At 44.3% G+C, this 22,011-nt stretch overlaps 1 protein-coding gene and 1 pseudogene across 6 annotated transcripts in view; both read left to right on the plus strand.

The window, feature by feature from the left end:
- Nucleotides 1-22,011, plus strand: part of ACTN1 (actinin alpha 1) — a 119,254-nt gene that overhangs the window by 51,406 nt on the left and 45,837 nt on the right. For all 6 annotated transcript variants that reach the window (XM_066632563.1, XM_066632478.1, XM_066632496.1 and 3 more), the window contains exons 2-6: nt 6,933-7,047; nt 9,878-9,997; nt 17,026-17,112; nt 19,745-19,832; nt 21,669-21,747. In XM_066632563.1, the coding sequence (XP_066488660.1) occupies nt 6,933-7,047; nt 9,878-9,997; nt 17,026-17,112; nt 19,745-19,832; nt 21,669-21,747 (489 nt within the window). The remainder of the gene's footprint in view (nt 1-6,932; nt 7,048-9,877; nt 9,998-17,025; nt 17,113-19,744; nt 19,833-21,668; nt 21,748-22,011) is intronic.
- Nucleotides 643-759, plus strand: LOC136637987 (5S ribosomal RNA; annotated as a pseudogene).

Genomic DNA, 22,011 nt, shown 5'->3' on the forward strand with positions numbered 1-22,011 from the left:
AACAAAATTGACCTGTATGATACCTGCTTTTGTTCCCCTGGAGGTCTAATATTGGGGGGGGGGGGGCTTGATTTAGGTGGAAAATTACACAGGCCTACAAAACTGAGGGTCAGAATTTTCCCAAACTTCATGGTGGTTTGATATGAATTTGAGGTGCCAATTCCAAAAATGGTATTCGTTTTGCCCCATCACGTCTAGTTTTGGAGATATAGTATAGTCTCATTAGTGAATGGTTCAAGCAGCTTCCTCTTGAGGAAGCCATGGTGTAGGCTTCCTCACGAGGAAGCTGCTTGAACTATTCACTAAAGAGGCTATGCAGTGTCTCCAAAACTAGACGTGATAGGGCAAAACGGATGCCATTTTTGGAATCGGCACCCCAAATATACCCAGGAATTGGTGTAACGTTTAAGGAAGCAAAATGTGTGTTGGCCTGTGTTATTAGACATGCCTTCTCATAGAGCCACTGCTACAATCAAAACAAAGCCTCCAGTGCCTGTTTTATTTAGCCACTGATGGCCTTTCATCAGGCAAATTGTATGGATCTAGAAGGCCATTCTTGGGTTTAAAAAAACAAAAGATGTTATGTTAACATATTTCTGACCTAACTTTTGCATCACTTTTCTGCAGAGGTCAGAGAGTAGTGACAGCAACTGTTACCCTGCACATGCCCAATCTCGTCTGATCTTGGAAGCTAAGCAGGGTCAGGCCTGGTTAGTACTTGGATGGGAGACCGCCTGGGAATACCGGGTGCTGTAGGCTTGTACCATAGTCTTTCGAGACTGAAGGTTGCCAACCAGAGAGTAGTAAGTGAGCAGTGCACATAGGGAAAGAAGCTACATGTACCTCTTCTGGAGTCAGTAGTGTAGCTAGGCTGGGGCTGCAGGTTCTGTTGCCCCCTCCCTGTGGGGGAATGGCAGTTTTCCACCATCTCCTTGGTAGTAACAGGTCCCCACCTTTCAGCATGCAGAAGGACAGCAAAATGGGTCCTCCCACCCACCCTGGCTCCTGTATGGCTCCAAATGGAGCCATTTCCAAGGTTAGGGCTGCGTATGCATGGAGGGGGGAAACTGCACAGGCACGGGGTTGAACGTGGGAGTCCTGGGTTCTTGCCCCACTCCCAGCTACGCTACTATCTGGAGTTTCAAGAGATAACAGGTATGCCAGTTAAGGATAAAATGGCTCAGACCTACTTCAACAATAATACTGATACTTTAGGAAAGCAACTATAGTTGAGTAATTTAGAGGCGTCAGTTTATATTATTTATGATTTCATTTTAATCCCACCCTTCTTTAAAAGAGCTCCAAGCAATGTACTTGTGAAGCACCACCCTTGCCCAGATTATAGCATCACAGCAACCTTGTAAAGTTGGTTAGGCTAAGGGAGACAGTGACTCACCCAAGATCACCTAGAGAGTTAGATGGCTGATCAGTGATTTGAACCAGTCCTAATGCGATAGCACCGAAGTTCATTTATTTATTTTAAAATATGTTTACCTCATCTTTCCCCTTCCAAAGCACATTGCTGCAATTAAAAGTTGAAATGTCAGTAAAACAATTATCAATTTAAACAAAACAAATTCACAGAACCATGATAGAGCTTTAAAAAAAAAAAAAAAAACCATCAGGAGGACAACCAGCAACTCCCCAAATAATAAAACTATGCTCTGTATGTCAGAAATAATTACTGTAATGGGTTTCAGCTGCCATCGGAATGCTGACAGAGAGAGTGTCAGCTAGATCTCCAGTGGCAAGGAGTTCCACATGTAAGGTGCCATCACAGAGAAAGCCGTCTCCTGTGTCCCCACCAAGTAGTGGTGGCAGGATATGCAAGAAGCTCTCTAACTGACCTCAAGATTCAAGCCATCTCATATAGGGGGAAATGGTCCTTCTTTACTAAGCTGTTTAGAGTTTGAAAGACAAAGAGTTATCACTGCTTATGGGACCTGCTCACTGCTTCCAAGAACCTCCGCTAACACAGGTGTTTTCATTCCCTTTCTTGCCTCTTCCTGTTTCTGATCAGTGTTTATAAAGGAAATGAACCTGGCACCTTTCAGCAGACTTTTCCTCTTTCAAAGACTCCTCTCCTACTCTCCATGGCCCCATTCTCCACACTCCTTCCTATAGGAAACATGGCAGCAGTTATTCGTTTCCTATTGTTGCTGGCTTTAGTTACATATGATTTACTTAACTAGAACTACTGTTCTGGGAGAAATCAGAATTATTGATGGTGTTATTGTGGAGGGTGTTTGCAGTAGTGTTTAGAGCTGTGGTTTTCAAACTCCCAGGGAGTTTGAAAGCCGCGGTAAGTTCTTGCGGGGGAGGGGGAAGGTAGCAGTGACGAGGGGAAGGCAGCGGCATGATCCGCAGGATTGCGCCGCTCAGGGGGGCTGCAGGGGCTTGGGTACACTTACCAGAGCCTCCTGCAACCTCCGGAGGTGTGGGGAGCCCTGCATGGCTGTCCGCAGGGCTCTGTGAAGCTTCAGAAGTGAAAGTGGCTGCCCCGCAACGCGTCGTGACGCCCCAGTCTGAAAAGCCCTGGTTTAGAGAATAAGGGACCTTGCAATTGTACCTGAAGCTAGGTTACTTTGGGCCTAATCCTATCCAGCTGTCCTGCATTGGTGCAACTGCAATGCAGCCTTAAGGTAAGGGAGCAAATGACTGCCTCCCCACCACAGGATGCAGTTCATCCTGCATATAACCTCCTGATTTTAGAAGCAGGCCACCCCAGAATGCCAGATGCAAGGGAGGGCACCGGGTGCAGTTGTTGTTGTCTTGTGTGCTGCCAGAGGCATCTGGTGGGCTGCTGTAAGATACAGGAAACTGGACTAGATAGGCCTTTGGCCTAATCTAGTTGGGCTCTTCTTATGTTCTTATGTTATGTTCTTATAATTTAGCTGGCAGGACCAAAGTACATGGTTATAAAAGAAGAGGGAATGAATGAAATATATACAGAGTTATGCAGAAGGGTCTCTTAGCTACATACACAATAGCAAAGCATTAGTCAGCTCTTTTGAATAAAATAGCTCTTCCAGTCCCACATGGCCCAGCAAGAGAAGCAGAACGGTGGTTGCCAGGCCTCCAGAGGAGAGAGGAGGCAGCATCTGCCCCTACATATAAGGCGGCTGCATTGTGAGTCTGCCTATTAGGAAGTCTGTAAGAGCAAGTGCACCCACTTGGAAAGAACAATGACTCCTGCCCTTTCTTACAGATGGCAGCATGATATAGATGAGAAGATAAAGCCTGTGCTTAAAATCAGGCAGAATGTGAGCCTGTGTTCTTGGCTTTCCACAATACGTTTGACATTATTGGTTGCGGGCAACTGAATGGCCAAATTATATCAATCAGCCACTTTATCTTAGAAACCACAAGTGCTAATGGAGTCACTTGCAACTGTGCATTGTTTGGATGAGAGAAAACTCACTTTCCACCTCACACAGTTTTGTGGCACAGGCCTTACATCTGCTGGTGAAATCCAGCATAGTAATGGAACTGCAACAGAGATTTGCGGTGGGTGGGGAAGCTGGTGAGAAAAAGCCTCCCCATTGGAGTTCTTCAGAAAGCACAACCACATGTGAAGTATGCATGCACTCACAACCCATGTGCACAGCGCATGGGTTGTGAAAGCTTGCACACCTCACACACAGTGGCACTTTTGGAAGGACTCTGGTGGAGAGGCTCTGCCTCACCTTCTTGTCCACCCACTGCACATCCCTGAACTGCAAGATGGTTGTCATCAACTGGTGCATGAGAACATTCAGTGGATTGGATGCATCAGATGATGGTATAAATATGTGAGTCAATACCAGCAAGCAAATAGGTTTGGTGTGCTTTTCTTCCTGAATCCTTTTATACAATGTTGCTCTTCTGCTATCTCTTGACATGAAGTAAATGGGGCAATGAACAGATGTGAAGTTTTGGCACCATTGCACATGCTTGGGGAACTCTACTGTGATTGTTATCTTGCAGCTGGCACTTATGGTTTTGGTGCCATCTGTAAATGTGTCAGTAAACAAGTTTCCATTAAAACAGCATAAGTGTGTCTTCTGTAAACCACTCTACAAAGCCTGCCTCAAACCTTACGCTTCTCATGGAAATGAGAGCACAGTAGCATTCAGTGGCATAGCTAGAAGGCATGCAGCAACAACAACAACAACAACAACAACAACAACAATAATAATAATAATAATAGTAGTAGTAGTAGTAGTAGTAGTAGTAGTACAGGTATTTCTATACCGCCTTTCTTGATCCTCAGATTTCTCCTTAGACTATTCAAGGTGGTTTACATAGGCAGGCGATTTAAATCCCCGTAGGAATTTTTACAATATGAAAGAAGGTTTCTGTCTTTCAAGAAACCACAACATTCAGATGTTTCTTTCTTGATCTGGTCGCACATTCTGGCCTCCATCCTCCCACGCTCAGAGCAGATGGAATAGCTCGGCTCAGCTTGTCAGCTGCTTCAAGGTCGCACGGTGCCGGTGGCCTCGAACTGGCGACCTTCGGATGTTATCTTCAGGCAAATGGAGGCTCAACCCTCTAGACCAGACCTCCTGCCCTCCTGCATAGTGCTCATGCAAAGCACTATGTTTTACAGGGAGCCTAACCGCATCATGCAAGGCAAATGCCTCAGTTTTGCTCCCATTGCCCAGAATGGCTCCTAAGGGGAGTGGCCACTTGCAAACTACAGTGAGGCTCCCTACAAAATTTAGTGCTTTGCACCCCCTATAGCTATGCCACTGATAGCTCTTAAATGTTGCACACTGCTCTTCACTTTTTCATCCCAACTTGTTTTTTTGTTGTTACCCAGGTCATCACCATATTACACAGTTAAAGTGTAGAATGTTTATGTAACCACGTACTGCTTTTATCAGCATGTGTAGCAAATATGTTTTCCTGTTTCTAAGGGGAAGTCCTAGACTTTGATTACATGGTCTTCCACCAGCTCTCCTGGCATGCTCTCAGATTGGAGCAAATAGGGGCATCAAGGAGGCTTGCCATAAATATCAATGCGATAAAAGTAGAAATATGAATAGAATGATAAAAATCAACATACAGTTAATAACCAAATAAAATCAGCAGTACGTACAAGCCAATATCAGAGGTTAAAGTATAAGAGAATTAAAGGAATTAAAAGAGCAAGCAACAGCATAAAAACATAATCTAAAAGGCACAACTGCATAAAAACAACTAAGGCCTTCAGATCCCTCTTGCAGATGTCCTTGTATCGCAGCTGTGGTCTACCTGTAGGGCGCTTTCCTTGCACGAGTTCTCCATAGAGGAGATCCTTTGGGATCCGGCCATCATCCATTCTCACGACATGACCAAGCCAACGCAGGCGTCTCTGTTTCAGCAGTGCATACATGCTAGGGATTCCAGCACGTTCCAGGACTGTGTTGTTTGGAACTCTGTCCTGCCAGGTGATGCCGAGAATGCGTCGGAGGCAGCGCATGTGGAAAGCGTTCGGTTTCCTCTCCTGTTGTGAGCGAAGAGTCCATGACTCGCTGCAGTACAGAAGTGTACTCAGGACGCAAGCTCTGTAGACCTGGATCTTGGTATGTTCCGTCAGCTTCTCGTTGGACCAGACTCTCAAGCCCTATGGAAAGCAAAACTAAGCCTCACGGTTGCGTTTACTTGTGAGTAAGCAAATGTGCCTTGGCTGGTGTAGAAGATCAGGTGAAGGAGAGTGCAAGGCTACCAGAATGGTCCTGATCCTGTACATCTGGAGCTAAACCAGTGCTGCAGAAGGCAGCCCCCCCCCCTACTAAAAAGGATCAAAACAGAGGCTTCAGCTGATAAGGTGAACTTTTTTGAGACTTGCAAAGCCAAGTGGATCCTGACAGTGATCTGGTTTAAACAGAAGTTCTTAAATTGAACTGGCACTGGGTAGGGCTGAAAACCTTACTGGTTTTGGAAGGGGGCGTTATTGCAGGCAGGCTACAGAGGAAATTCACTTGGTGGACCAGGGCTGGCTTATTTAATTATTTGTTTTGCTTTAATTATTTATACTTATTTATTTTAATTTGCCTGATGATTTCACTTCCACCAAGACATCACTTCTGGTGAGTCTTGGAGAGATTGTCATTCTAAAAAGTGGGTCCCAGTGCTAAAAGTTTGAGAACTGCTGCAATAACGTGTTAGTAAGGGGTGTGTGTGATGCCACTAGTGACCAAAATCACTGAAATCACAGTTTGAGGAATAATACCATCATGTTATATATCAATCAATGCATAATTTCATGCAGAATGTTCTATCAAAAGGTACAGCCGAAAAACCAGTGGGGGCGGAGTGATGGTAGATCACCATGCCCACCACCTGGGGCGTTGCCCCGCGCACTGCATGGGGGGGTGACGCACTGCCATCCAGCACCTGGTGACGCAAACTCTAGTGACGCCACTGCTTCTGATGTTATGAGGGTGACTGCTCCTCTCCTTGCCCGACCACCCCAGTTTTATTTGTAAAGCCTAGCTGCCTTGTTGTCTCTGTGGTTTTGGGAGAGGTGAGAGATGTTTGACTTGTTCTACTCCCCTGTCTGAAGCCACTGTTGGCACGAATGCTCTAATGACCTATTTTAAGCAAGAAACACTTCCCTGAACATTTAAAGAATGTTAATGGGTGCACAGAGGGGCAAGTGCGCGCAGAACACTATTAATATGGGTGCCCCCCCCCCGTTTTTGTATCCACAGGGGTCTGTGGAATGGATCCTCTGCAGGTACTGGGGTACCCCTGTTACTGCTTTTGTCTTTAAGTGTTGACATTTTTGTCTACAGAGCTAGTTCATGAAGAATAGATAGATCTAATTAGTCTTTGACAGTAACCTAATAAATCACAGCATCAACACTTCTGAAATTTTTATGGATTTTATTTTTCTGCACCCCTGTAAGTCGTCTTAGGAGATGAATTATTCCTCTTTTTTCTCTCCCTTCATCTCTTTTCAGACATTTACAGCCTGGTGTAACTCTCACCTCCGCAAGGCTGGCACACAAATTGAGAATATAGAAGAGGATTTCAGGGATGGCCTTAAACTTATGTTACTCCTGGAAGTCATATCAGGTAAGAGACCGTATTAAGTGATGGTTCGATGCTCCTGGGAATTATTCTGTGGAAGTACAGAAAACAACCCTTCTGCCTTTCCCAAAGATAATGAAAACCAAAAGTTTGCTATCTTATGTCACAGCACTCATTAAGGACAAGTATCTTGTGGATCTTGAGCATACTTTAAGATCTGTGTGGGGAAAGTCATGGATATTCAGGGATTGCCTCACTGGCATCCAGTGGCATTAAAACAAGAAGCAGAGGGCTCACAGCTCCCGCATTACAATGATGGGCAGGGTTATGAAATATTGCCAGCATTCCTTGGTCCCTCCTCTCCACATTGACTTGGAGGAAAGACCAGACATGAACTTGTATCTTCTCAGACAACTTCCTTAGGGAGCACCTTGTCTGGATTTGCATTATTGTCCTATGGGATTTGCAGGTATCCTCATTTTTGATTGCTTGCTCTTCAAAAATGAAAGGCCTTGGGAAAGCAGAATGAAAGGGCAAAGCTTCTTCTTTCTGTGCTGATTCAAATAGATCATAGTTCAAAATGATGCAGGCTGAAAGCAAGGAACTGAGTGAGAGGTTCATAGCTTGATGACTGCCAGAAGCTAGCCGAGCTGAGACCCTCCCATTCTTTATTTTAGTCTTGTTTATCCTGTTAGGAAAGTGCTCACTCATGCATAGGGAAGGAGATGGAAATTGAGAGGAAGCAGTGTAGAGACCTTGATACATGGAGGGCAAATGTCTTGGTGCCTGTGGCTGAATCTGTTAAAGTAAGCAGAGGTCTTCCACAATCATATTCCTTACTGTTGTATTTTGAGTCCTACCTTTCTTTCTTTCTTTCTTTCTTTCTTTCTTTCTTTCTTTCTTTCTTTCTTTCTTTCTTTCTTTCTTTCTTTCTTTCTTTCTTTCTTTCTTTCTTTCTTTCTTTCTTTCTTTCTTTCTTTCTTTCAGTGCACTCTTAAGAAGTTACATACCAGATCAGACAGCCAATGTAGTTTAGAAAAGGGCTTTACTGCACTTTGGCACTCTGGTGGGATAAATCATGTTAATGGGACGATGGTGTTCTTGATCTGAAAGAAAGCAGCTTGGAAACGTCTTATTTTCCATTTAACAACGAGAGTGCCCACGTACCCTTAGCATGTGCCTGTGATCCCTTTTGAAAATGTAGGACAAGCACCCACTTGGTTGTTGCATGATAAAGTGAGAAATGCCCTGGTCACAGCACAAGAGTCAATAGGGTCTTGTCAGAAGTCAATGGGACTGTTGTTCAGCCTCTCTCGGTTCCAGTGTTAGTTGCTTTTGGCGGCAGTTCAAAGTAAATGCTAACCCTGAAGACTGGATATGTGATGGAGGGATAAGGAATACAAGGATGATTGTGGTCTGATTCCCTGGCAATCTAGGCTCATCCAATGTACTGGAGCCATGTGCTCCCCTCCCAATAACCATTCACACTATTCTGCAGTCTTCCACTGGTAGCCACTTGTTGTGGGACACATTCTTGTGTATTTTAAAGCAGCGAAAAGAATCCACACCCACATATCCTTCATACAAAAACTTGGATGTAGCTCTTGGTGTTATAGTGTACTAGGGATGTACCAGAGTCACAGCGCCAAGTCTTGAGTCCTGAGTCTCCACCCTCCTTGATTTGAGTCACCCACAAGTCATAACGGTGGCTGTTGTGACTCATCCAAGGCTGCTTTTTGAGTAATTTTGACTCAGATATGAGACTTTTCAAGAAACAAGTCGAGTCACAGAAGCAGCGAAAAAAGCAAGCAAGCACACATACTAAACAGAGTCACACACAAAAGCCAGTCTTGACTCAAGTCTGTTTGAGTCTTTTCATTTTTAGGGTAAATCCCCTGAGTCCCAAGTCAGTTCCCATGTTTTTGACACACATGACTCAAGTCCATAAGACTCACAAAAAACATATTTTCATGACTCAAGTCCAAGTCATCCAAGTCATGGCCCATATCATTGTTCACCTGACGCTCCTGATTTCTATTAGATGTATGTTCTGTGTATCCCCAGCATGAAGAGAAGCCAATAAAACATTGCAAGCATTTGAGTCTGTTTGAACTGCATTCCCATAAATGCTCAGTGTGACACAATTTCACAAGTTGTTTTTTTTACTGATAAGCCAAACTTTGCAACCGTTGAAGCTCAAGTTAGGGCCAATCTACATGTTCAGCAAAAGCACATGATACTCTTGGGATAGTACCACTTCAGGATGCATGTTTGAATGCTTCCCCCATGTGATAAGCTTTGGCCCTCTTCCTGATGTGCAATTCTTCCATGCGCAGGGAGCTTTTCATATTGTGGAGCATTCAGGCAGAGTAGCCCCCCACCTGCTTTCAGAAATGGTATGGCTCAAACCCAAGGAAAGCAGTGAGTATCTGCAATAGGCACCAACACACACCAAAGGCCGTCTGAGGGCTAGGGGCAACCACAGGTGAAGGAACCCATCAGGGCTGGAGAACCACCCTGTTTTCCATTGCGGGACCAACCCTCCTTTTTCCTTATAATTTGGCTGCCAGTAAAACTTATTGTTAAGCATCAGTGCTAGAGTCTGACCTACTTGCTCCTCCTCAACCAAGAGCCGTGTCCCATTGTAACCCCTTTGAGGCCGAACTACCCCCCCCCCCATGAATAAGGAGGAAAGGACCCCAAAGGTCAAGTGTGATCTGAAATGTGAACAAAGCCCTTTAGACTGGAGTGGCTTTTTGCAACCAAAGACAGAGTTACATATTTCCAAAGCAGGTCCAGCTCTGAGTTGTGCATAAACTGAATCCTAAGACAGAATGAAGAAATTGATGTGTCCTCCCCCTCTCTCTTTGATAAGGTGAACGTTTGGCTAAACCAGAAAGAGGCAAAATGCGAGTGCATAAAATCTCGAATGTGAACAAAGCCCTGGATTTCATTGCTAGCAAAGGAGTCAAGCTGGTATCCATTGGAGCAGAAGGTAAGCAGCCACCCTTGTCATGGGCTTTCAGAAACCAGGTGTGACACTACTCACAGAGTCAAATGTTCTCCCCCCTTTTCTTTTTCATTGCAAGTCAGTTGATGCCATGCACTTCAGTGGTGGTGATTGTTATTCTGGCAGAGCACAGTTTTTGAGCCTGGTCAGGGTCACTGTGGCAGAGAAGTAGGTTGTGTGTTGAGCCCATCTGCAAGTCTGGGTTCCAACCAGGCTGCCCAATATGCACTTTCTATTGCAGTTCCAAATCAGATTGCACTGAACATTTCATACAGTTCTCTGCCATTAGAACTTCAGTTTTTTTCCCGCTGTGATTTCTGATGGTTACAAACTTGCAAAGCAGAGCAAGGGGAATGGTCTGGATTGGGGGGAAATCTATCTTTGAATGCTATAAGCACAGGTGTGTTCTTGCCCTTTGCAATGTCTTCATAGACTTCCTGGGTAACTATTCTGCCCGATTGTTCTCTAAGAAAGAAGGAAGACAAGAAGATGGAACAGGGAGAACATTTCCCATGCCTCTATGTCAAAAGAGGAGGCTCATCCATTGTTCCGTAATCCATTAATACAAGTACCAAAGCTGAATTACTGTTCCTGGAATTTTGCACACATATCCAAAGACCAAATTCACTGGAACCAGTGCTGACTCATCCATGCAGCCTCCTGAAGGGGGTTGCATTGGCGGCAGATTGCAAGGAGTTTAAGAGGGTGGCAGATTTGTGGTGCCTTTCACTCCAACTTTACCACCACCTCCCTCCAACCTGCCACCAGTACAAACCCACTGATCTGCTTCCTGTTCCAGTCCAACCAGAATCCCCTTCTCACAGTGGTCAATGTGTGCTCCCATGAAACCGGAACTGTGGACTTTCAATTTCATTTGCAGGGACAGCATGAGAGTATGTGCTGTCTCTGTAAATGAAATTGGAAGTCCAACTCTCTTGGGTTCCATGGCTGCGCACACGGAGCATGTTGGTTTTTTTTTTATAGCAGAGGTGGCAGACCCAAGACAGCATGAGGCGGTATTCTGGGTTGTGCCGCTCCTGAGTGGAACTATGTGTGTGATTACCAGTTCAGAAGTTCATATGACATTGGTAGGGACCCCAAGCTTACATGGGATGTCCCAGTATATAATAAGAAGGGGAGCCTGAAGATTGAGATAAGAGGGATGATTTAGCTGCATTTCAGAAGTTGTGTGTCATTCCTTATTATCAGTATGAAGTAGAACAAGAATATTAGCTGTAACCTGCTTAACCTGTGTCGTGAATAAAATTTTATTCCCCTCATACTGATATAAATGTAAAGATAGAATTCATTTACATTTAAATTCATTTAAATTGTGCTTTAATGTAAGCACATGATTTTTTGTGGCATAGCATGCAGATTCCTCTCTAGCTCCCCAATGTAGGCAGTTCATTTTGTACCAAGATTATATCGGAGTTTTTAAATGGGCATCTGTGATTCACCAGCAACTGCCTGGTACGATGACTTCCCAGTGAAAAGGATTATAAATTTTTCCAGGCTGTGAATTTTAAAGCACTTAAATTAAGATTTTAGAAAAGCTGTCACGGCCATAAACTAGCAAATAAAAATCAATGAGGCGGGAAAAATGTTAACGTAGCTAAGGCAAAATGAGACACATGAAGCAGGTAGGAATGAGCAGGATAATTAGCCTCTTGGTAACATAAGAGCAGCCACACTGGATCAGGCCATAGGCCCATCTAGTCCAGCTTCCTGTATCTCACAGCGGCCCACCAAATGCCCCAGGGAGCACACCTGCTTAACAAGAGACCTGCATCCTGGTGTCCTCCCTTGCATCTGACATAGCCCATTTCTAAAATCAGGAGGTTGCACATACACATCATGGCTTGTAACCCGTAATGGATTTTTCCTCCAGAAACGTGTCCAATCCCCTTTTAAAGGCATCTAAGCCAGATGCCGTCACCACATCCTGTGGCAAGGAGTTCCACAGACCAACCACACGCTGAGTAAAGAAATATTTTTTTTTGTCTGTCCTAACTCTCCCAACACTCAATTTTAGTGGATGTCCCCTGGTTCTGGTGTTATGTGAGAGTGTAAAGAGCATCTCTCTATCCACTTTATCCTTCCCATGCATAATTTTGTATGTCTCAGTCATGTCCCCCCTCAGGCGTCTCTTTTCTAGGCTGAAGAAGCCTAAACGCCGTAGCCTTTCCTCATAAGGAAGGTGCCCCAGCCCAGTAATCATCTTAGTCGCTCCTTGATCTAAGCTGGCCTTGATCTTAGTTGACCTTGATCTAAGGTCAACAGGTAAAGAAAGGTTTGTTTTAAATCACTCTTAGCAGCAGAGATGGTTTAAGCTCTCATTCAGTCCTTTGAATGGGTCTGATGCCCATGGCTGTGTATCATCTTGGCTCCAAAATGTCCACAAACCATCAACTGTAATATCACAAAAATCTGAGACAGCAGAAATTCAGAATTGCTCTTCTGTTGAGAGCATGTAAATTGCTTTCCATGGTACAAGAAAGGAAGAGCATGGGAGCGAGAGCCTTGAGTCTCCCTGCAAAACTTAGTGCTTTGCACTCCCTCTAACTACGCCACTGATATCAGCGCTTCTTATCTAGCCTGGATTCTTGTGAGCTGAACACCAGAAGTCCACATTATTTTGTTATAGTCTTCAACATGGAGTGAAATATTATTGAGGTAAGTATACGTAATATTTTCATTCCACCGACTCTCATATTGTCATCTGCAACATATCAAAAACTCTTAGCTTCTTAAATCATTGGAGCCTGATCCCACAAAATAACTAAAGTACTCCTGTGCGCATAAAGTGAGAATTACACTCCTAGCTTGCAGTAACATGACAGCATTGGCTGATCAAGACCTCTTACTGATTCAATGTAGAGCAATGCAAACAAGCAGACTTGGCTGAGTGCCTGCTATTGGGTAAGAAAGACTTGTGGATTTCAGTATTGAAAACAGACGCCTATTTATTTCGGTCTTACAACTCATAAGTGGTGAAGTGGGAGAGTGACTGACAGGGCTGTATTTCATTTTACCTCCACTCTATATTTGTTAATCAATCACGTCTGTTAAAGCCAAAGCTATAATGTTTGTATGTACTAGTTTATGTAATGCTTTTAAGCTACCTCTCAAGCTTGCTGGGTGACCTTGGGCCAGTCACTGCCTCTATCTAACCAACCTCGCAGGACTGTTGTGAGGATAAAATGGGAGTGGAGACTTGCACCCTACCTTCTGCTCCTTGGAGGGACAATAGGATAGAAACTTAATTTATGTAACAAGAACATTGTTCTTCAAGTTTTCATTTGCTAGTCTATCATTTGCATTTGGAAGGGGAAAGGAGAGGCACCCTCCTAAGGGTCAGGATTGCTGATTTTACATATGAGAGAGGAGGTGTTGTTTCAGAATCTAGGCTTTCCAATAATCAAATGTTATTTTGAAATATTTAAGATTGATTGCACTTCTGACTGGCTGTCCAAGAAATGGAAGTACTGTCATTATTTGCATATCCTGTTAAAAGGAGGTAGCTGTAATAAAAGTCATGAAACGGAAATGTAGTTACCAGTGCAAAACATTTTGTTTTGTTTCCTGTTACTGACTGCAGAGCCTCATCCGTTCCAGTTCTTTAAGCAGCTCTTCCTCCCTCATTGAATGCAGATTTCACTAAGGTTCTTTACTTGCTGATATGTTGTGAAGAGCAGCCTGAGGTTACTAACAAGGAAACAAAGAGAACTGTTACAGAGTTCACACCTGGGGAGGTGTTTTTTGTAGTCAAACAGTTGGTTCCACAACTGAGGCACCAATTCTCTGCTTTTGTACTGTGAAGCATTTACTGACAACGGAAGCCTGCCCAGTTGTTCTTGAAACCAGCTTTGGGTCAGGATAGATTTTTGTTCTGATTATGCTCACAGAGCTGACTCTGAAATAAGCAGACTGCCATGCTTTTTGTAGTCAATTCAGTAGCCAATGCATTCAGAAACTTATAGAGATACTGGAAAGTCAACAGGCCAGGCTTTGAAGCCTTAAAATTTGCTTACCAGAAAGCCCACTGGAGGTGAACTTGGGCACTTTTCCATTCCTCCCACGCAGAACTGTTTTAGGTAAGATGCCTGCTAGTAGCAGATGGATTGGATGAGGTTCAAAGCCCATTTCCAGTTTTGTTATTCTGTTACTATTTTTCAGGGAACGTCTCCTGCACTGCCAAATTAGTAGTAAAGCATCAGGCCAGAACTGAGAGTAACTCTCACGCAGATGCACTTTAAGCAACAGTTTTTTGTACTCCCTCCCCCACATGCACAAGTAAGCAAGCATTTTGTTTTTTCCCTTTTTCAGAAATCTAGATCCTTGGCAGTTTTTTATGAGGCACAATAAGTCATGGTCTGAGCACAGGAGTGGAAGCCAGGCTCTCCCTCTTGTGTTTAATTGTACTGCACTGAAATTCCCTGCTGCATCAGTTTAAAACTGGCACATGGGACATTCTTGGAGGATTTGCAGGGACATGTTCAATGTAGCCTGGACAGGGGTGTCCAAAGTTTTTGGTAGGAGGGCCACATCAGCTCTCTGACACTGTGTTGGGGGCCAGGGAAAAAAAGAATTAATTTGCATTTAAAATTTGAATAAATTTACATAAGTTTACATAAATGAATATATTAAAGATGAACTTATAGGAATGAATGAAGATCTTGCGATAGCTCAAGACCTATAAAAGGCCTTGCACAAAGCAAGGCTGGCCTTTCCTTTGGTGCCGCTGCTGCATCACAGACATGAAACAGCAAGCAGTGGAGGTAGCCCTCATCCCACAGCTCACATGAGAGGTCAAACAGTCGCCCTCACGCTGAGATCAGTTGCATCTGGCCAGAGTGGGTTCCAACAAATCTCAGGAGGGCCAGAGGCTCATTGGAGACTAGGGGCTCCCTGGGGGCCGCATTGCGAGTCCTTGAGGGCCGCAAGCCAAGTGGCCCCAGGGCGGGGTTTGGGCACCCCTGGCCTGGACTAATGGCCATCCTTCTTCCCTCCAATCCAATAGGAATTTTCAGATCATATTCTTGCCTTCGGTGCCTTTTTTTCAGTGTCTGTGTTTCTGTGTGCAGTGTTGAATTCTCCCAAAATATCTGCTATCGAGAATGAGTATCTTGAACATACTGAAGGATGGGCTGCTATCTGCTGAACTGAAAGGAAGTGATCTGCCAGCAAACTGGTGGAACTATATGCTGCTCTCCCACATTTCATGTAGACTGTGGTTCGGATTGAATGGGCCTCACAAAGTGGCAGTGGGCACATCGGAAACTTTTAGGGCTTCCCTTCATTTTGATTTTAGACTCATCAAACTGCTAAAATGGCATAGTACTGCCTACTATGTTTTTAGTATCATACCATAGAAGTGGTTTTTACATGGTCTGTGACTGGTAAATTGGGGAGTACTGCTGGCAAAGTGAGGTTTGCTGGATAGCGTCTTAAACTTGTTCAGGAGATCAAGAACCTGTGGGGATCACTGAACAGCAGGAGTACAGGAAGACTTTGAACTCAGCTGTTTTCCCTCAATTCACCTCAGAATTGCTGACAAGCAAAACCAGGTTCACCAGCAGTACTTGCTGAGCTACCTGTTTTGTGTAGTTGTGGACACCAGTGCTGCAGTGCACCACTGCAAGGCCAGCAAAGTATTTTTTAATTGTACTATGATGCCAATCGTACCAAGCAAATACATATCTCAAGACAAATAATAGCAAGTCCTCCCAGCAGCTGTGCCTGCTTCCTTTGCAGTTAACGACATACTGCTGCGAGAACAGGAAAAGTCCAATAAACCATTTCATGTTCTGGGAGAAAGTTCATAGGAGTATTAGCCCAACAGAAAAAAAAAACTCAACACTACAAATAACTAACATGTGAGTGAGCCCAGTTATCATTCCTTCCATGTTCATGCCTACGGATGTTGATTGCAGTCAAGGCACTGACAAGCTACTGTAAACTATTCAGGATTGGGCTGTCGGGGAAAGGGTTTTATGACTACGGAAGATCCTTCCGCTGTTGTAACCTGAGTGCCGACGGAGTGCGCAAGGCGGCCATTTTGGGAGTGCAAGATGCAGCAGCGCTCCACATCTGCCGCCAGTTCCCACAATGCCTGCCGGACCAAGTAAGGCAGCAGTGGAGTAGGGGTTGGGCAGGGAGGAACGGGGGGAGGGAGGGAGGCTGCAGGAGGGGCTGGATCTGGCAATGATGGCACACACTGGATGCTAACCCTTCTTTCAGCGGCCTCCCTGCCCTTTCTTCAGTGGCGTTCCTGGAGAGGGGGCAGAATACTGAGTTTTGCATGGAGCAGCGATGCCTGTGTAAAGCGACTTCAGAGCCAGTTGTGGCTGTGAACCTTTGCTTTTGTGGCTGCGATGGGCTCTGAAGGGAAGGGGGAGGAGTGCTTTACACAGGCGTTGCTGCTCTGTACACAACTTAGTGTTTTACCCCCTCTCCAGGAATGCCACTGCCTTATTTTCCTCTCAGATTTGTGCCTCTCAGAGGTTCAAGGAAAGCCAATGTGGAGCAGGAGGCTTATGGGAGGGGTAAGCGACAATCCACCTGCACCCACCCCGCTGAATACAGTGCTCGTTTTTGGTGTGGCTGCATCAGTTGGGGGGTGGGAAGGATAGGAGTGAGCTGTTAGCATATAAGATGACAACCCTTTGTGTCTACAATGTTTTCCTCTAAATTTGCATCATATTTCTACCTGCTAAGGATTGGAACATATGAAATGTTTGCTATTTAGTTTGTGTTACAGGCCTGCTACCATTTCTCATGTAAGTGCAATTGTGAATTGCTGTTGTTCCTCTACATTTGCCTAGAATCATCTTCTTGTATCATTTCCCCCCAATTATAAAAGAAGCTTGCGGTTTAGGTCTTTTCAGGTTCTAGTGTTTCAGGCACAGATAATAAACAGCTCAGCAATGCTACTGGGTTAATAGTGCACTAAAACATCTGCTGGTGCTGCTTGCAGTTGTTTAGCTAATTTATTATTTTCACTCTTGCAGAAATTGTTGATGGGAATGCGAAAATGACTCTTGGAATGATCTGGACCATCATTCTCCGTTTCGCCATTCAGGATATCTCAGTCGAAGGTAAATCCCATTGTGCTGTCACCTTATCAGAAAATGACCAACATTTTACAGATTATGGATTCCCTAAATGGAAACCCTTTGGACATCATCACAGTAGATTCCTCTGTATGTCCAGCTTCTGGGGGGGGGGCACTTGAGGCTGGATGACTCAGCACACAAGGCTGCTGGCTCTAAGGCCTGAAGCTGCAGTGTGATCGGTTTTAAGACATTGTCCATCATATCCCTGATCTGCAGGGCCTTCTTGTTACTAGAGCAAGCTGAACACTGAGGTCATGATTTATGTTCAGTGAAGTTCTGAGAACAATTGAGACGATTCTACTGCCGTAGTCCTAAGATACAAAACCTTTTCTATCTGGGTCGATTATATGGGGGGGCATATCCGCAGATTCCGTATCTGTGGTTTAATTTATCAGTGGATCAGATCCGCACGCGCCCCCTCTGGAGGCAAGGGGAGCCACCTCTGGAGGGTCTTCTGAGCCCAGCAGAGGCCACATGTGTCCATCTGCAGTGTCTGCCGGGTTCAGAATGACTCTAACATGGCAAAAAAAAAAAAAAAGTGACTTTGGCTTTCTCGTCAAAACCAGAAGTGACATTTTAATGCTTTATAATTGTTATTTTTTTAAACATTTATTTTTATTTTTTAATGCTTTGGTGGCTCCCCTTACCTCCAGAGGTTGGGGGGCATTCCCTGATACCTGTGGTTTCACTTAACTTTGAGAGGGACTCCAGAATGGAACACTGATACCAGGGAGTGCCTGAATTCTTTTCCTTTCATTCGTTGGGCAACATTATGAAATGTAAACCATGTTTATTTTATGGGGGAACTATTTTGGCTGATTAAATTGCTCCACCGCCACCCCACGAAAAGTACCTTTTGGGGCTGAGTTTGAAAAGCAAAAGTCCAAATATCATTATTTTAGAAGCCAGCATATTCTTTCCAACTGTTATAATAATAACAATAACAATAACAACAACAACAACAGCAGCAGCAGCAGCAACTAGGTATTTATATACCGCCTTTCTGGTCATCGGATTACTCCTCTGACTTTATCCAAGGCGGTTTACATAGGCAGGCGTTTCTAAATCCCTCAAGGGGATTTTTACAATCATAGAGGTTCTCTCTTTCAAGAACCAATCACATTTCAGAATGGATCTTCCTGGTTTGGTCTCACTTCTGGCCTCCAGTTCTCCCACACAGGCTGACAAGCAGCTCCATCTCTCACATGGAGGGCAGCCAAGATGCTTCTTGCTCACACCAAGAGCAGGTGGAATCACTCAACTGGGCTTGTCAGCTGCTTCAAGGTCTAGCCAATCTCAGCTGTTCAGGGAACTGCCGGTGTCCTTGAACTGGCGACCTTCTGATGTTATCTTCGGGCTAACGGAGGCTCTACCCTCTGGACCAGACCTCCTGCCCTCCTGTTATGATTGTGAGTCCAATCCTTTCCTCCACCAGCCCAGAGCATGTGGTGATAGATGCACATTGCATGCTTTGGACCAGCAAGAGACCAGAAAGTCCAGGTAAGATAAGTAAAGAACATTTTAACTTACCTCTCTGTGGGTCTCCTATGGGTTTCCTCAGACCTATGCAAGCTCTTTAGCTGGCATAAGTATTAAGACACTCTGGGAGCTGGTCTTGGCTGAGAAAGGAGTATAGGATCTTGAGTGCACTAGTGCAGTTGAAATCCACCCCCCAAACTGCCCAGTCTATTTCCTACCCCAATTCACCCACAATCACCCCCCTAAACCGTCCCTGCCTGTGACAGCAGAGAACAGCAGAGGTTCTGTAGGCCAGTTCCACTCCCATGTGGCTCCCACGATTTGCAGTGGTATGTCTGGCCTGCAGAACGGCAGAGTGACTTTTGCGCCATTGGTCTGGGACTGACAGTGGCAAATCACCAGATCTGCCACTGTAAGGCCCAGATAGGATTGGACCATGTCCAACCCTCTCTCTAAGGCCCATGTATAAGTGCCAACATTCCCTCTTGGACTATGTGCAATTTCCCCTCTTCTGCAGCTGTGTGGCATTGCAATGAGCCACAATGCCATCTCTAGACATTTGACAATGATGTGAACCATACTTCCAGGTTGCTGAGCTCCACACTGTACAGAACTGTACAGAACTCAGCTTAGAAGTGTGTGCACCTTAGTGGGGGACACTGACCACGTGTTGCTACTCATGGTGCTAGCTGTTTAAAATTCTGCAGCTCACCAGGACTCACCCTCTAGTGTGAGTGAAAACCTCTTAATATTGCTATAAATCAAGCCTGGTCACCTACAATAAGTAAGTATTCTGATGGGGTGAAAAGAGTATAGTGAGGGAAAGAGGAGCAGGGGAAAAGGATCAGGGACTACCCTCTGACTTTCTTTGATGAAGCTGTTACAACTCCTGATATTAATTTGCACATATATAGGCTAATCTTAAAAGCTAAGTGCAGCATGTACTTGAAAACCAAAATAAAATGGCTGCCACAGAGATTTGAGATGTGCTCCCTGATCTACAGCATAAGCCTTCCTCAAACAGAAAAAGTAACCCAATCTCCTTAAAAGCTTCAAAGATATTAAAGGTCAGGATGAATTGGCAGCTCTGAAATCCCACAGGGGCCGGTTAATCCTTATGTCTTTTGTTCCCTAGAGACATCTGCTAAAGAAGGGCTTTTGTTATGGTGTCAGAGGAAGACAGCCCCATACAAAAATGTGAACATCCAAAACTTCCATATTAGGTAATGTAGAGGTGAAGGGTAGCAGTCTGTGACTTGTAATCTTGCATGTTCCAGAGGATTTGGACACTCCTCAGTGCTTAGCAGAACTAATTATTCCTTTTTACTGCAATGTTCAAAATATTCACAATGGACTAACCATTGCACTCCAAGAAAGAAAAGTGGATGGAACAGTTGTATGCTTAACTACTGGGGGTTAAAGGGATTGGGCTGACTAAGGGCTTCTTCCCACACTATCCTAGACAAACAATTGTGCACTTATTCTTGTATCTGGTGTGTGTGTATATATATATATATATATGGCTCATGCTCTGTTTTATTTTTGTGCTGTCAGGTAGATGGAAAACGTAATTAAGTGTCTCACTACTGCATTCAAATGGAGGGAATCCTTTTTGCCCAAGTTGGCATCTGCCAAGGATGAGAACACATCCTTCTGTTTAAGGGTCATATATATAGGACACACGTTTTGTGTGTGTGTATTCATTGCAGAGAACATATGGACCCCTGCTTTACAATGGAGTTCACTTTACAATCAAATCACTTTACAGTGGATCCTCCACAGTAAAGCAAGGTTCCGTTTATGATAAGTTACTCACTTTATGATGGGCTTACTATTGCCACCGGTAGGAACCAATGGGGGGGGGAAGGGGGAGACAGACAGACAGACAGACAGACAGACAGCAGACAGACAGACAGACAAGTGATGTGAACGCAGTGTTTGACGCCTCTTGGCTGTGTTTCTGGAGTAGAAAGATATAGCTGTTGCAATGTAAGCCTTCGAGGCAGCATATCAGCTGGTTGCAGCATTTTTAACATTGTGGCTGTGAGTATTAGGGAAGAATGCAACCTTGTAATTTGTGTTTTATAATTACAATATCCCATAAACTGATAACCGTGGCCCCCGAAGTGCACAGCAGACATCTTTTAAAGAGGGAAGTATCGTAGTTCTGTGGCAGAAACTTCAATTTCTGAGATCGAATAACCAAAAAACAGTGCACAACTGAGTTCGCATTACTATATTTACACAGTATAATGGTGTCTCTGGACTGGATTACTATCGTAAGATACTGCTGTGTCTATATCTGCTAAAAGCTTATTTGCTGAAGCTTTTATACACCTTTTAAAGCTTGAATTTTAAAGCTAGGATCAAGTAGATCATTAACACTGAAACATCATTACCAGCAACATGGTCCTTGAAGATAAGGCAGAGGTGACGGGCTCTACTCTGACAGCATGTTGTGCTTACCTGATCTCCGCTTTGTGAACCATCACCATGGAATGGGCCAGCAACAACCCTGACAGTAGTCCAAAGGGACAAGACAAGGAAAGCAATTGCATTTTCAGACTCGTACAGAAAGAACTGTGGGCATTTTTATCTCTTCATACAAGTTCTATTATGTAAATATCTACTTCGTTTGAAGGCGAGAGAGACATGCATCAGATATGGAATCTGATTCATCACATTCCTTCTAGCTGTCTTTGGTGTGATTCTGTGCTCAAGTCTGAAAGAGAGAGGACAAATGTTAGATTAAAACACTTTTCCTAGATGAACACTCCTTTCATCCTGGAAGTTGTGGGGTTGGCATTGTGAAGGGACCTGAAATGAAACGGGGGCAGGACTTATCCATGTTTTGATGCTTCTTGGATACTGAGCAAAAAACAAATGAAGCACCAATAAAACCAGTCTACAGAGACCAATTACATTCTCTGTTACCCATGGTCTGCATGATGAATACTGCTGATCTAAACTCACAGTGGTTTGCTGTGCCCATTCTTCATCAGTTTCACCTCTGCTAATCCTTGATGAATGCACTTAATTGTGTTCCATCTGTCTCACAGCTGGAAGGATGGCCTTGGCTTCTGTGCCTTGATTCACAGACACCGTCCAGAGCTCATTGACTACGGGAAACTAAGAAAGGTACCTCTATATTTCGGAATGTTCTACAGTCAGTTGTCCTTGGAGAACAAAAACCTGTGTTGACAATTTGGATAGCAAACTTGCCCGTAGACTAGAGCAGTGGTTCTCAAACTTTCAGCACCGGGACCCAGTTTTTAGAATGAGAATCTGTTAGGACCTGCCAGAAGTAATATCTTCAAGCAGCAAAATTTTTAACAATCCTTGGTTGCAATCCTACCCACACTTACCCAGGAGTTAGTCCATTGACTATCATTGTAAAAGCAT

Source organism: Tiliqua scincoides, chromosome 1 (assembly GCF_035046505.1).
Source record: "Tiliqua scincoides isolate rTilSci1 chromosome 1, rTilSci1.hap2, whole genome shotgun sequence".
Classification (NCBI taxonomy): domain Eukaryota; kingdom Metazoa; phylum Chordata; class Lepidosauria; order Squamata; family Scincidae; genus Tiliqua; species Tiliqua scincoides.